Genomic DNA, 14,754 nt, shown 5'->3' on the forward strand with positions numbered 1-14,754 from the left:
CAGTCAGATGGAACGGCAGGGCAAGTGGAGTTGCGGAGCCCCGCCCGAAGCGACGGCGCCGTTTCACGCCCCCTGGGCGTTTCTTCAGGCCCGCAATTCCGGGCCTGAAGAAACGCCCAGGGGGCGTGAAACGGCGCCGTCGCTTCGGGCTGGGCTCCACAACTCCTCTTGCCCTGCCGTTCCATCTGACTGTATATTGCCAAAGTAACTTCTCTATTCAATAAAGAGCACAGCAACGGACTGGTGAGTGAACCGCTTCTTCTTTCTGCCTCCTTTGGATATATGTCTTATGGAACTTTGCTAGCGTGAGCACCACTGTGTCCGGTTAATGTGAAAGCGCACAACCTAGTGACCACAGTACACATTGCATTCAGTTCCTGGGAGCAGTGCCAGGTGTTCTGTGAACAAGTGTAGTAATAGGGCCTTTTTTTATGGCCCTATCTGTGGATAGAGTTAAGTCCCTTCTCTGTGCCCTTATCTGTAGTTAAGTCACATTTTTGTGCCCCTATCTGTAGTTAGTATTTAGGCCCCCACTTTGTGCCCACATCTGTTGTTAGGATCCTCTTTCTGCCCCATCGCTAGTTAGGACCCCTCTTTGTGCCCCATCTGTAGTTAGGCCCCCTCTTTGTGCCCACATCTGTAATTAGGACCCTCTTTCTGCCCCATCTCTAGTTAAGCCCCCTCTTTGTGCCCCTATCTGTAGTTAGGCTCCTCCCTTTGAGTCCCCATCTGTAGTTAACATGTAGAGATCGGTTCAGCACTCGTCCACAAAGATCATGCAGATACCAGAGTTTCATGAAGAAATCTCGGCTCTCACGATTTTGCTGAAATAACGTCTTGTGCATTATTAACATATCGAATATGCGGCACACAGGATGTGTTTTACAGGTTAACTAATACTGTGCCCTTATCTGCAGTTAAACTCCCTGTTTATGCCTCTATTTGTAGTTAAGCCTAACTTTTTGTAGGCCACAGGCCTAAAGCAGCCTGCAGCCTATGATAGCAAGTGGCAGGACTGTGTTCCACTGTAGATCCCAACTGTCTCTGTGTACAGAGCATTGGCCCTGGATCTTTAGGCAGGTCTTTTTTTTCTACCTCTGGGCCCCGAGGTGGCCATTACCTTGGTCGGTGACTGAGCCCTCTGACGGGACAGTCTGACACTAAATATATAACAGATATCATAATATTTACACATAGTTCTGGTCTTAATTGAATTGTTGAATAAATTGAAAAAAATGAAACATCTAAATTGATTTGTTAGAGATTTTGTAACAAAAAATTAAAAACAATTCTATAAAAAGCTCAACATGTCACGATCGTTTTGGTTGTATTTAATCCATCTGAAAAAAGAGACAGAAGAGTGACTGCTGGTTTTTGGCACCAATGCCAGGCTCCATGTGACCCCTCCCCATTAGATAAGATCTATTTATGTAAATTGTCAGAGTCGGAGGTGGTTAATTAAGCCCTTCAGAGTCTATGCAAATCTAGTGCATGGCTTCAGTGCCGAGACTCTGCAGGGCATGTCACAATGTGTTCATCAGCCTAGTGCTATGGTACCAGAAAGGGTGAAGCTTGGATGTATACAGGAGGTTGTCTAGCTACTATATACGGCGTTGTCACAGCTTCATCTTGTTGCTATAGAAATGACATCTGTTATATTCAATATAATGTATTAAATACTGCAATACTATTCAGGTTTGTCTCTCTTACAATACCATGTAAAAATAAGTTATTATAATGTTCCTACAGCTATAAGCTAATGGAATTGATGACACAGGTGTGAACAGAGCCCAAAAATTCTGTTTCAACTTTTTTTCCGATCTGCATACATGGGATCTGCATACATGATCATCCTACCACATAGAGGCAAAAGTGACTGCAGGGGATTTTAAAACGTATGCAGGTGGAGAAGCAGAACATCAAAGCACTGTATTCTAGAAATGGATCACATTGTTAAGGTGCTTGTTAAAGGACCCTAAACTTCATGGCCCACAAAATAAATGAGAGATGAGACAGCAACAGATGTTCACAAGAAGTAGCATGCAAGTCCGCAAAACAGATGTTAATGGTCTATCTTTACCATGAGATGGTAAGCAGTCAAAACATTACTTCCCTCCGTATAGTGGCTTGGGTGTAAGAAAGTTGGACAACCTATCATTACTACTTTATCTCACATTATTTCCAGTTCTCATGTAAATATACCCTAATATAAACCATTTCTGTAATTTAAAATATAAACAAAACAAAAACACATGACATGTCAAAAGTTTTAATCAGTCAGGGTCTGATTGTTCAGAAACCAGCTGATCTCTAGATATGGCTAGGAGAAGCATATGGCTGTGTACTTCACTCCCTCTGTGACTCATTGCAGAAGAGAGACTTCATTGTATGTCTAAACAAAAAAGGCAGTGAGTCGAAGAGTGAAGCACATAACCGCGCGCTTCTCCCTGCTGATTTTAGAGATCGGTGGGGGGTCCAAACACTCAGACCCTGACCGATCAAAACATTTGACATGTATCTGAAACATATCAAAAGTTTAATTTAATGATGGGGACACTTTAACAAACACATTTCCTTTTAAAGGTACCAGTCACGACCATCCAGTGACAGGAAATGTATGAACTGACCGGGCATTCTCATAGCCTGAGACTTGGCCAGACATGACGTGATCAGAAGTTGAAATGTCGGAAGTCCTATAGACTTTGCTTGGGACTTTCGGTATTTTGACTCTTGATCGTGTCATATCGGGCCAATTCTCGGGCTATGAGAATACCTGACCAGTTTACACATGCCTCTGCCGATTTGTCGTGACAGGTACCTTTTAAGCTCAGCCTGCCAAAATATATCACATTTCTTAACAACACCTGAAAACATTAGGGTATCCCCAACCTATGATTCATGGTACACCCAGTACATGTGTTTCTGAGGCTGTCAATTACAATTAAAATCAACTGCAATAACATGAAACAGGAAGATGGCTGTTCAAATCATGAATAAAATCTGATGTTCTATAAATCTAAAGCTGGTGGCATACTGGCAATCCAAAAAAACAGAGTTTGGATGTGCACGGTATAACTGGCACTGTATATAACTGGCACTGTATGTGCATCAGAAGAACATTGTTACTATTTGGCATTGAGATTACCAACTGGCTCTTAAAACTGTAGCTTAAAGGGGTACTATGGTGGAAAACTTTTTTTTTTTTTAAATCAACTGGTGCCAGAAAGTTAAACAGATTTGTAAATTACTTCTATTAAATAATCTTAATCCTTCCCGTACTTATTAGCTGCTGAATACTACAGAGGAAATTCTTTTCTTTTTGGAACACATAGCTCTCTGCTGAATCACGAGCACAGTGCTCTCTGCTGACTTCTCTGTCCATTTTAAGAACTGTCCAGAGTAGGAGAAAATCCCCATAGCAAACATATGCTGCTCTGGACAGTTCATAAAATGGACAGAGATGTCAGCAGAGAGCACTGTGGTCATGATGTCAGCAGAGAGCACTGTGCTCGTGATGTCAGCTGAGACCTCTGTTTCCAAAAAGAAAAGAATTTTCTCTGTAGTATTATAGCAGCTAATAAGTACTGGAAGGATTAAGATTTTTCAATAGAAGTCATTTACAAATCTGTTTAACTTTCTGGCACCAGTTGATTTAAAAAAAAAAAAAAAAAAAAGTTTCCCCCCGGAGTACCCCTTTAACCCCTTAAGGACGCAGGACGTAAATGTACGTCCTGGTGAGGTGGTACTTAACGCACCAGGACGTACATTTACGTCCTAAGCATAACCGCGGGCAGCGGAGCGATGCCCGTGTCATGCGCGGCTGATCCCGGCTTCTGATCGCAGCCAGGGACCCGCCGGCAATGGCCGACGCCCGCGATCTCGCGGGCGTCCGCCATTAACCCCTCAGGTGCCGGGATCAATACAGATCCCGGCATCTGCGGCAGTTCGCCATTTAAATGAACGATCGGATCGCCCGCAGCGCTGCTGCGGGGATCCGATCATTCATAACGCCGCACGGAGGTCCCCTCTCCTTCCTCCGTGCGGCTCCCGGCGTCTCCTGCTCTGGTCTGTGATCGAGCAGACCAGAGCAGGAGATGACCGATAATACTGATCTGTTTTATGTCCTATACATAGAACAGATCAGTATTAGCAATCATGGTATTGCTATGAATAGTCCCCTATGGGGACTATTCAAGTGTAAAAAAAAATGTAAAAAAATGTAAAAGTAAAAAAAAAGTGAAAAATCCCCTCCCCCAATAAAAAAGTAAAACGTCCGTTTTTTCCTATTTTACCCCCAAAAAGCGTAAAAAAAGCGTAAAAAAAAAAAAGTCCAAAATTCCTACTTTTTTAATACATTTTATTAAAAAAAAATATATAAAAAATGTATTAAAAGTTTTTTATATGCAAATGTGGTATCAAAAAAAAGTACAGATCATGGCGCAAAAAATGAGCCCCCATACCGCCACTTATACGGAAAAATAAAAAAGTTAGAGGTCATCAAAATAAAGGGATTATAAACGTACTAATTTGGTTTAAAAGTTTGTGATTTTTTTTTAAGCGCAACAATAATATAAAAGTATATAATAATGGGTATCATTTTAATCCTATTGACCCTCAGAATAAAGAACACATGTCATTTTTACCATAAATTGTACGGCGTGAAAACGAAACCTTCCAAAATTAGCAAAATTGCGTTTTTCGTTTTAATTTCCCCACAAAAATAGTGTTTTTTGGTTGCGCCATACATTTTATGATATAATGAGTGATGTCATTACAAAGGACAACTGGTCGCGCAAAAAACAAGCCCTCATACTAGTCTGTGGATGAAAATATAAAAGAGTTATGATTTTTAGAAGGCGAGGAGGAAAAAATGAAAACGTAAAAATTAAATTGTCTGAGTCCTTAAGGCCAAAATGGGCTGAGTCCTTAAGGGGTTAAATGTATCTCAGAATCATAGTTAACAAAAAAATATCATTGCCACCAGAACTGCAGCTTCTCAAGAAGTGAATATAGAGGCCATCATAGTATCAATAGCTTTTGTACCAACATCCACCTTGGTTGGTTTGAAGTATAGGGAAAACTGATGTCCACCTTGGCCACCATTGAGGAATGGAAGGATGGGGGATAAGTTATTTTCCACAACAGTATTCCTTTAGATATGGCAAAAATCATGGACTGAAAAAGGAAAATAAATTAAAAGATTTAGATTCTTTGTACACTTAACTGGATTGTTCCATTTGAGCTGTAAGTTCTTAAATTATATCTGTCATTTTAAAAGTAAAAAAAAAAAATGCATTGTTTTGTTACATTAACCCTTTAGAGAGGTAACAGGGTGATTTTGCTCTCATTGCACAGAACTGGGCTGTTTGCCAGTAGTACACACACAAGCATTTCCTTTCTCTTACTTCCCTGGTCAATTATAGCACAAGACTTAAAGGGTATTCCAGGCAAAACCTTTTTTTCTATATATCAACTGGCTCCGGAAAGTTAAACAGATTTGTAAATTACTTCTATTAAAAAATCTTAATCCTTCCAATAGTTATTAGCTTCTGAAGTTTTCTGTCTAACTGCTCAATGATGATGTCACGTCCCGGGAGCTGTGCATGATGGGAGAATATCCCCATAGGAACTGCACAGCTCCCGGGACGTGAGTCATCAGAGAGCAGTTAGACAGAAAACAACAACTCTACTTCAGAAGCTAATAACTATTGGAAGGATTAAGATTTTTTAATAGAAGTAATTTACAAATCTGTTTAACTTTCGGAGCCAGTTGATATATATATAAAAAAAAGTTTTGGCCTGGAATACCCCTTTAAGACTTGTTCTTCTGGAATAAGGAGTCATTTTCAGTAAATTAATTGATTTACATATATGTTAGGAATCATGTCGGCTATCATAAGGAGGGAAGTTGCTTGAAACAACAGTGTCCATTTAAGGACATGAGGAAACAGTACCAGTTACACAAAAGAATAAATGTACAGTATTGAAAAGAGTTATGGTGCAGGGATAGATAGGGCTGTATAACACAATCCGACTGATGCCCAATACTCACTCCTAACCTATTATACAGCTTGGTAATGGGCAGCCAAGGCTGTATCAAAGATTGCTGGATCATTTGCACAGCCTTTTATTTCTCTCATTCACTGGCTACACATAACCTATTACACATGTCAGTGTGTGGCCGGTGAATGAGGATTATTAAACCAATCAAAACATCTTAAACAGCCTAGGAATGGGAATTGTAATAGAGCCCAAACTGCAGGTGCCTATAGACTAAGAATATACAGTACAGTGGCCAGCCTAACACTGAAAACACTGCAAATGTGCGGAGAGGATGAGGTAGAGTAAAATGAGGAGAATATGTACTATTGATCAGTAAAATAGGAATTGGTGGTAAATAATGGACACACGGGAAACTTAATGGGTGGGTCCACATGGCTCATGGACCATGGGTCAGTGGGTCCACATGGTTCAGGGACCATGGGTTGGTGGGTCCAAAGCACATTTTAAAAAGCCCCAACTAAATAGATCGGTGGGTCCATAAGGTTCAGGGAACATAGAATGATAGGTCCATAGCACATTCTAAAAAGCCAATCTTGAGTATCAATAAAGCTTGACTTACCCCTGACATCAAATCAGTATGCTACCATGTTATATAAGATTACTGACCCATGATAACATAGGCTGTATAGATGTATATGCTGAGATACATCTTGGGCCATCACTCAGAAGAGGGCCGGAGGGTGCAGGAAGAGCTCTGTCCTATTAATGGGAGGTCACTCATTTCTCTGAACTTTCTCCACATTTAATAAAATCTGCTCAATTTCTTTAACATAAAACTGGCTTAACTGTTTAATTGATGTGCCCCCCTACAAGTTAGGCATTGACTCTGAGTCTCAAGGCAAGTGAAGAGACAGATTTTCCCTTGATACAGATATCATGAAAAGTGTCCTAAGATGGGATCACCCCAACTTTTACCTTGTAGGGATTTTTTTTTTTTTACTAGAACAAAAGACTGCTTCTTTGCATTACTGTAGACTCCTTTATGGTCTATTCACACAGATTTGATGCGCAGGATTTTCTGCTGTAGATTTCAATGTAAACTAAATGACTGAGCACAGCTTCTAATCAGCAGTTACAAATCCTGCGCATCAAATCTGGGTAGGATCCTGTACGTGTGAATAGACCCTTAGTGCATATCTGTTATAAATTCACATAAAAGAGAATGGATAAAACAAAGCTATTCTAGCCATGCACTGTCTGGTGTAGATGTGAACGTAGTATAAGAATGCTCTGCTGCAGCAGTTGTTGTGTTCCATCACAAAAGCCATGGAATGTTCTGTCAATGTGTACTCAGCTTTGTCATTGGAACAGAGCGGCATCATTCAGCCCAAACCAGGACAGGTGTATGCTAGAAAGAAAGCGCCTATCTTTAGACTCCTCTCCCTTTCCCACAAGCTTTGCTTTGTTGTCTGTCTGTTTGCTTAGGTAACCGAGGTCACATCTCTTCATATATTTCTAGAGTCTGTTCCTGTATAAAGGTGTATATACACTCATAGAGGGGAATTCATCAAGAGTGGAGTAGGTTCACATATATCCGGCGTCCGGAATAGTTTTCCTCTGGCGTGCATCGGAGGGAAACTGATGCTAGAACTGATCCCATTCATTTGAATGGGACAGTTCACAATCATCCAGTGTCTCAATTTTGACGCCGGATGGTTGGACATAATGGAGAGCACCGGACAGGGGAACGCAGCTTGTTGGTTACCCTCTCCGATTTACAGAAACAATGGACGACGGATGCCATACAACTGATGACAACTTGTGGCATCAGTTGCGTCGAGATCTAGGCTGAATTTACCTATGCCGGACATATGTGAACCCAGCCTTAGCCAAATCAATGCTGGTGTAGGCTTGCACCTCACTTAGCGAAGAGTTGCCAAAAGATGCAATAAACTTAAAAGTCACAAGTTCCTTCCCAACTTGGTACGCTTTTTCAGAAAAACCTTCTAAATGAAAAAGTTGCAAAAATCTGGTGCAACAAATAAGGTTAAACCATTCATAAATTCCCCCATAGTCAATAGGACACACATAGGGGGGTATTTATCAATTTTGCTTGTTGAAAGTTTCTTTTAACCCTTTTTTTTCACTTTGGGTTTCGTGGACATGCACCAAATTTATCATTTGGTGCAAGTTGTTAGTAATTTTGGCTCAAATGTTGAAATCAGCTGTTCACAGCGCCTTTTACACAGAACTTACCGCCACAGGGGACGCGTATTTTACCCTGTAGAGCAGCCATTTCGGAGTCCCTCCTGCAGTATATCAGCAAGCGACGTTAGGTATTTCCTTTTGTGGGGTTTATAGCCACCATATGAAATGGATTTTATTTTTAACTTGAGTAGTTTTCTTTTTTTGTGGTCATGTCCAATGCTGGCTCAACAGAGGGTGAAGGTCCCTCAGAGACAACTATGTCGCAGGATAGTATTGCGCAGCCCCGGTGCTGTCGCTGCTTTCACAAACGTATTTTTTTATGTATTTTGACATTTTCTGACATTGCTATGTGTGTTTTCCATGTGCAAAATTTCTTGGTGTTGAATTACGCCAAAAAGCACCCCTAAAGGCGCAACATTGCCCCAAAGATTGATTGGCGCAAATGATGAATTTCTGACCAAAGTAAAAATCACACACAGGACCGTGTCATTTTGAGAAAGTTTAAAAAATGACAGTGGAGAGAATGCGCCAAACTTTGGCGCAAAAAGACACTGCGCCAAAGTGTTGCGCCAAAGTTACGGGGAAAAAAACACATAACCTTTGATAAATACCCCCCATAATGCCTGTCTTCTCTGACTTTAAAGAGATATGTAACCAGCTTCACACTATAAAATGAACCTTTTTTTTTTTATTTTACAGCCACCATGAAAGCTGCTAAAAAGCATATAAAACTGCTGGATCTTACCTATTCCCATACCCAATGACTGACATGTCCAGACAGATCTGTCAGACGCGTTAGAGAAGAAAGTATAGTGCGTTCGGAAGTGTTCTGCACGAGGAGAATTAGGTAGATTAGAGGTCTGTATGTGATGAGGGTATAACTACATAGCAGTGCTATCAGATGTCTATATGGTACTATTAAATTATCAATATGCCAATAGTAAGTAGATATAGTGATATTGTAGGCACTTTCTTTAGGAAATATTATGGTCCCAGCACATAGTTATGTAAGCTACATAGCTACATATTTCATATACTTCGTCCTTTTGAGACATATTTACATTTCTTAACACAAACAATATTTGCCATTATTTGTAAATAACCTTCTAAATAATAATTGTAAATAATCATCAAAATAAACAACTTCTTGTTTAGCCAACATGGTCCAGGGATTCTAGACACCCCCCATACACACCTAAGTGAAAGATTTGGGAAAGGCACTCTTTGAGTAAACATTCTTTATTGTAAGACAGTGCTTTCCAAACGGTGTGTCTCCAGCTGTTGCAAAACTACAACTCCCAGCCGTTGGCTGTCCGGGCATGCTGGGAGTTGTAGTTTTGCAACAGCTGGAGGCGCACTGTTCGAAATACACTGCTGATATATAATATAAGGATATGGTGGAATAACAAAGCAAATTACTGCTAATATGTATATATATATACATATATATATATATATATATATATATATTTATTTTATTTAAAAAAATGTATGTTGTTATTCTTGTGTGTATAGTAGATTTCTTACCAGCTCCTGCTTTAGCCTTCTAATGTACTGGTCCATAGTCCTCATGAATGGGATCAGTTGTTGGAGTCCATGTGCCTACCCTTTTTAGGAATTTCAGCAGTCAGTCTTGGTAACACATTGTCAGATCCAGGCTGATTCAGCTCACTTCTCTGTCTTCATAGAAAACTTAAGATCCAGAAGATCTATGAAATTAATGTCCATTGAACCCCCCCAGCACCCTTGGAGCTTCGCTTGTTCTTCTGCTGGACTTTAGCTGCTCCTGTGAGGGTGGTAGCTGAGAGTAGTTGACAGTCTGATTCCTAAGCAGGCAATATTTTCCCAGAGCAATGTGCAGGAATAGCAGCTTCTCCCTACAGCCAATGGCAGCTCATCCATCCTGATGAATAGACAAGCCTAGCTGATGAGACATGAAGCCCACAAGAGGGGGTTGCTGAAGCACACTTCACCCTCCTGTGTGAAGGCAACAATACATCTTATATATGCTTTAGTGCTTGAGCAAGCAAACATTACATAGAGTTTACAGGCTGAACAGATTACAATTGTAACTCAGCTTAGGCTGCATTCACATCTCGTTTTTACACTATGGGTGCCGGATCCGGCTGGGGGAGGGGCAAACCGGGCTCTCCCGTACCCCAGCATGACCAGCGCTGAACTCCATTGACCACAGTATACTACGGTTTTAGGTCCGGTCACAAAACTGGATACCGGTCAAAAATGAGCCGACCGGAGTCACCGTTTGACTCCGGTCAGCTCATTAAAGGGGTACTACTGTGCTGACAACTTATTCCCTATCTAAAGGATAGGGGATAAGTTGCCTGATCGTGCGGGGGACCCCCGCAATCTCGCACACAGCACCCCGCTCTTATCAGGCCCCGGAGCGAACATCCGCTCCAGGTCTGATGACGGGGCCGGTGATCGTGACGTCACAGCTCTGCCCCAGTGAGACGTCACGCACCGCCCCCTCAATGCAAGTCTATGCAGGGGCGGGACAGCCATCTCGTGACCTGCCATAGACTTACATTGAGGGGGCGGAGCGTGATGTCACATGGGGGCAGAGCCGTGACATCACAATACTCCGACCCCGTAATCGGCAGTCATCAGACTCGGAGCGATGTTCGCTCCGGGGCCTGATGAGAGCGGGGTGCTGCGTGCGAGATAGCGGGGGTCCCCAGCGGCGGGACCCCGCGCGATCAGGCAACTTGTCCCCTATCCTTTAGATAGGGGATAAGTTGTCAGCATGGTAGTACCCCTTTAAAGTGAATGGAGTTTAGCGCTGGTCCTGCTGGGGTACGGGAGAGCCCGGTTTGCCCCTCCCCCAGTGGGATCCGGCAGCAGTAGTGTAAAAACGAGATGTGAATGCAGCCTTAGGCTGGGTTCACACCACGTTTTTGCAATACAGTTCCCGTATCAGGTTTTTGATTAAAAAAATGGATTCCTCAAAACCTGACTAAACTGTATCAAAACGTGTGTACAAATTTTAATCCCTATATGGTTGAAAACCGTTTACAGTTTGAAAAATAATATGTTTTTAACTTTTCATTCCATTATAAATAAAGTTTCACTTGTTTTCCACTTGTTTCCCCCCAGAGTTTCCCTTTAACTACAGATTCTTCTGTTTAAGGACATTTAAGGACATGTACAGGAGACCTCGGGGTGTCCCAGTGGTCAGACCCCCCAATGATCAGACACTTATCCCTTATCCGTGTGTGGTGGCCCAGTACAGGAGTTGTACCTTTGCTGCCCCGTCAGGCAGCCTCCATATAGTGTCCCCAGCCCCCCCCCCCCTCCCATGCACCTGTTCCAATGTCAATTCATTTGTATGCGTGTTATATAATGTATTATACATAAAATGTGTTGTAGCTTTAAGAACAGTTTACATGTAAGTAATCTGTTGTCATGTGATTGTAACCCAGTGAGGTATCAGTGACCATGTGACCTAAGGGTGACCTATGGGACCCCTCCAGAGTCTCCCCCATATAAGCCCTGGGTGAAGCCTCTGCTCGCTCTCTTGTATGCTGAGTTGCAGTGAGGTCAAGTCGCCGGTGCCTGAAGCTGTCAGTACTGCCACATCATTGTCCCCAAGTCTGGTCGGCCATTGGAAAATGCAGTGCTGAGATTTAAACGGATTCACCCTGAGGTCGAAGGCCGGCCCTCAAGAAAACAATCACCAGGTCCAACGACCTAAATCAGGACTCTCACATTATGTCGCCTCCTGCCCCTTTGTAAAAGTCGTTGTAGACGGTGTGCCTTTAGAGGCTTTGATAGATACAGGGTCATGTTACGCCGAGCGCTCCGGGTCCCCGCTCCTCCCCGGAGCGCTCGCAGCGTCCTCTCATTCGCAGCGCCCCGGTCAGACCTGCTGACCGGGCGCGCTGCGATATTACTCCCAGCCGGGATGCGATTCGCGACGCGGGACGCACCCGCTCGCGATGCGCATCCCGGCTCCCGTACCTGACTCGTTCCCCGTCTGTGTTGTCCCGGCGCGCGCGGCCCCGCTCCTTAGGGTGCGCGCGCACCGGGTCTCTGCGATTTAAAGTACCACTGCACCACTGATTGGCGCAGCAGGCCTAATCAGTATCCTCACCTGTGCACTCCCTACTTATACCTCACTTCCCCTGCACTCCCTCGCCGGATCTTGTTGCCATTGTGCCAAAGCGTTTCCTTGTGTGTTCCTAGCCTGTGTTCCAGACCTCCTGCCATTGCCCCTGACTACGATCCTTGCTGCCTGCGCTGACCTTCTGCTACGTCCGACCTTGCTCTTGTCTACTCCCTTGTACCGCGCTTATCTCAGCAGTCAGAGAGGTTGAGCCGTTGCCGGTGGATACGACCTGGTTGCTACCGCCGCTGCAAGACCATCCCGCTTTGCGGCGGGCTCTGGTGAATACCAGTAGCAACTTAGAACCGGTCCACCGACACGGTCCACGCCAATCCCTCTCTGGCACAGAGGATCAACCTCCTGCCAGCCGAATCATGACAGTAGATCCGGCCATGGATCCTGCTGAGGTCCCGCTGCCAGTTGTCGCCGACCTCACCACGGTGGTCGCCCAGCAGTCGCAACAGATAGCGCAACAAGGCCACCAGCTGTCTCAACCGACCGTAATGCTACAGCAGTTACTACCACAGCTTCAGCAATCATCTCCTCCGCCAGCTCCTGCACCTTCTCCGCAGCAAGTGGCCGCTTCCAGCCTCCGATTATCCTTGCCGGATAAATTTGATGGGGACTCTAAGTTTTGCCGTGGTTTTCTTTCGCAATGTTCCCTGCATTTGGAGATGATGTCGGACCAGTTTCCTACTGAAAGGTCTAAGGTGGCTTCCCTAGTCAGCCTTCTGTCTGGGAAAGCCCTGTCATGGGCCACACCGCTCTGGGACCGCAATGATCCTGTCACTGCCTCTGTACACTCCTTCTTCACGGAGATTCGAAGTGTCTTTGAGGAACCTGCCCGAGCCTCTTCTGCCGAGACTGCCCTGCTGAACCTGGTCCAGGGTAATTCTTCTGTTGGCGAGTACGCCATCCAATTCCGTACTCTTGCCTCCGAATTATCCTGGAATAACGAGGCCCTCTGCGCGACCTTTAAAAAAGGCCTATCCAGTAACATTAAAGATGTGCTGGCCGCAAGAGAAATTCCTGCTAACCTGCATGAACTTATTCATCTTGCCACCCGCATTGACATGCGTTTTTCCGAAAGGCGTCAGGAGCTCCGCCAGGATATGGACTTTGTTCGCACGAGGCGGTTTCTCTCCCCGGCTCCTCAATCCTCTGGTCCTCTGCAATCCGTTCCTGTGCCTCCCGCCGTGGAGGCTATGCAAGTTGACCGGTCTCGCTTGACACCTCAAGAGAGGACACAACGCCGCATGGAGAACCTTTGTCTGTACTGTGCCGGTACCGAACATTTCTTGAAAGATTGTCCTATCCGTCCTCCTCGCCAGGAAAGACGCACGCTGACTCCGCACAAAGGTGAGACAGCTCTTGATGTGAACTCTGCCTCTCCACGTCTTACTGTGCCTGTGCGGATATCTTCTTCTACCTTCTCCTTCTCTGCTATGGCCTTCTTGGATTCCGGATCTGCAGGAAATTTTATTTTGGCCTCTCTCATCAACAGGTTCAACATCCCGGTGACCAGTCTCGCCAGACCCCTCTACATCAACTCTGTTAACAATGAAAGATTGGACTGTACCGTGCGTTACCGCACGGAACCTCTCTTAATGTGCATCGGACCCCATCACGAAAAAATAGAATTTTTGGTCCTCTCTAACTGCACTTCAGAGATTCTTCTTGGATTACCGTGGCTTCAACGCCATTCCCCAACCCTTGATTGGACCACAGGGGAAATCAAGAACTGGGGTACTTCTTGCCACAAGGACTGTCTTAAACCGGCTCCCAGTACTCACAGTCGAGACCCTGTTGTTCCCCCGGTATCTGGTCTTCCTAAGGCCTATCTGGACTATGCTGATGATTTTTGCAAGAAACAAGCAGAGACTTTGCCTCCTCACAGGCCTTATGACTGTCCTATTGACCTCCTCCCGGGTACTACTCCACCCCGGGGCAGAATCTATCCTCTGTCTGCTCCAGAAACCCAAGCCATGTCGGAATACATCCAGGAGAACTTAAAAAAGGGGTTTATCCGCAAGTCCTCCTCTCCTGCCGGAGCTGGATTTTTTTTTGTCTCCAAAAAAGATGGCTCCCTACGCCCTTGCATTGATTACCGCGGACTTAATAAAATCACGGTAAAAAAACGCTACCCCCTACCTCTTATCTCGGAACTATTTGACCGCCTACAAGGCGCCCACATCTTTACCAAGCTGGACTTAAGAGGTGCTTATAATCTCATCCGCATCAGGGAGGGGGACGAATGGAAGACTGCATTTAACACCAGAGATGGACACTTTGAGTATCTAGTCATGCCCTTTGGCCTTTGCAACGCCCCTGCCGTCTTCCAAGACTTTGTAAATGACATTTTTCGTGATCTTCTATATACCTGTGTTGTGGTTTACCTGGACGATATTCTGATTTTTTCT

General features: G+C 44.2%; 1 protein-coding gene across 4 annotated transcripts in view; it reads right to left on the bottom strand.

Moving 5' to 3' along the window:
* The window catches only part of INKA2 (inka box actin regulator 2), a 133,223-nt gene that overhangs the window by 32,794 nt on the left and 85,675 nt on the right, over positions 1-14,754 (bottom strand). The window contains exons 1-2 of one of the 4 annotated variants that reach the window (XM_056558272.1): positions 9,739-10,073; positions 8,957-9,040 (exon numbers count right to left, since the gene is read on the bottom strand). The exons of 2 other annotated variants lie outside the window; for them this stretch is intronic. Coding sequence is in view for 1 of the 2 variants with exons in the window: in XM_056558271.1 (XP_056414246.1) it covers positions 9,739-9,783 (45 nt within the window). In the remaining variant the exon portion in view is untranslated. Of the gene's footprint in view, positions 1-8,956; positions 9,041-9,738; positions 10,074-14,754 lie in introns of those variants that run through there. One more of the 4 variants, XM_056558271.1, reaches the window with a different exon arrangement.

The sequence above is a fragment of the Hyla sarda genome, chromosome 2, assembly GCF_029499605.1.
Source record: "Hyla sarda isolate aHylSar1 chromosome 2, aHylSar1.hap1, whole genome shotgun sequence".
Classification (NCBI taxonomy): domain Eukaryota; kingdom Metazoa; phylum Chordata; class Amphibia; order Anura; family Hylidae; genus Hyla; species Hyla sarda.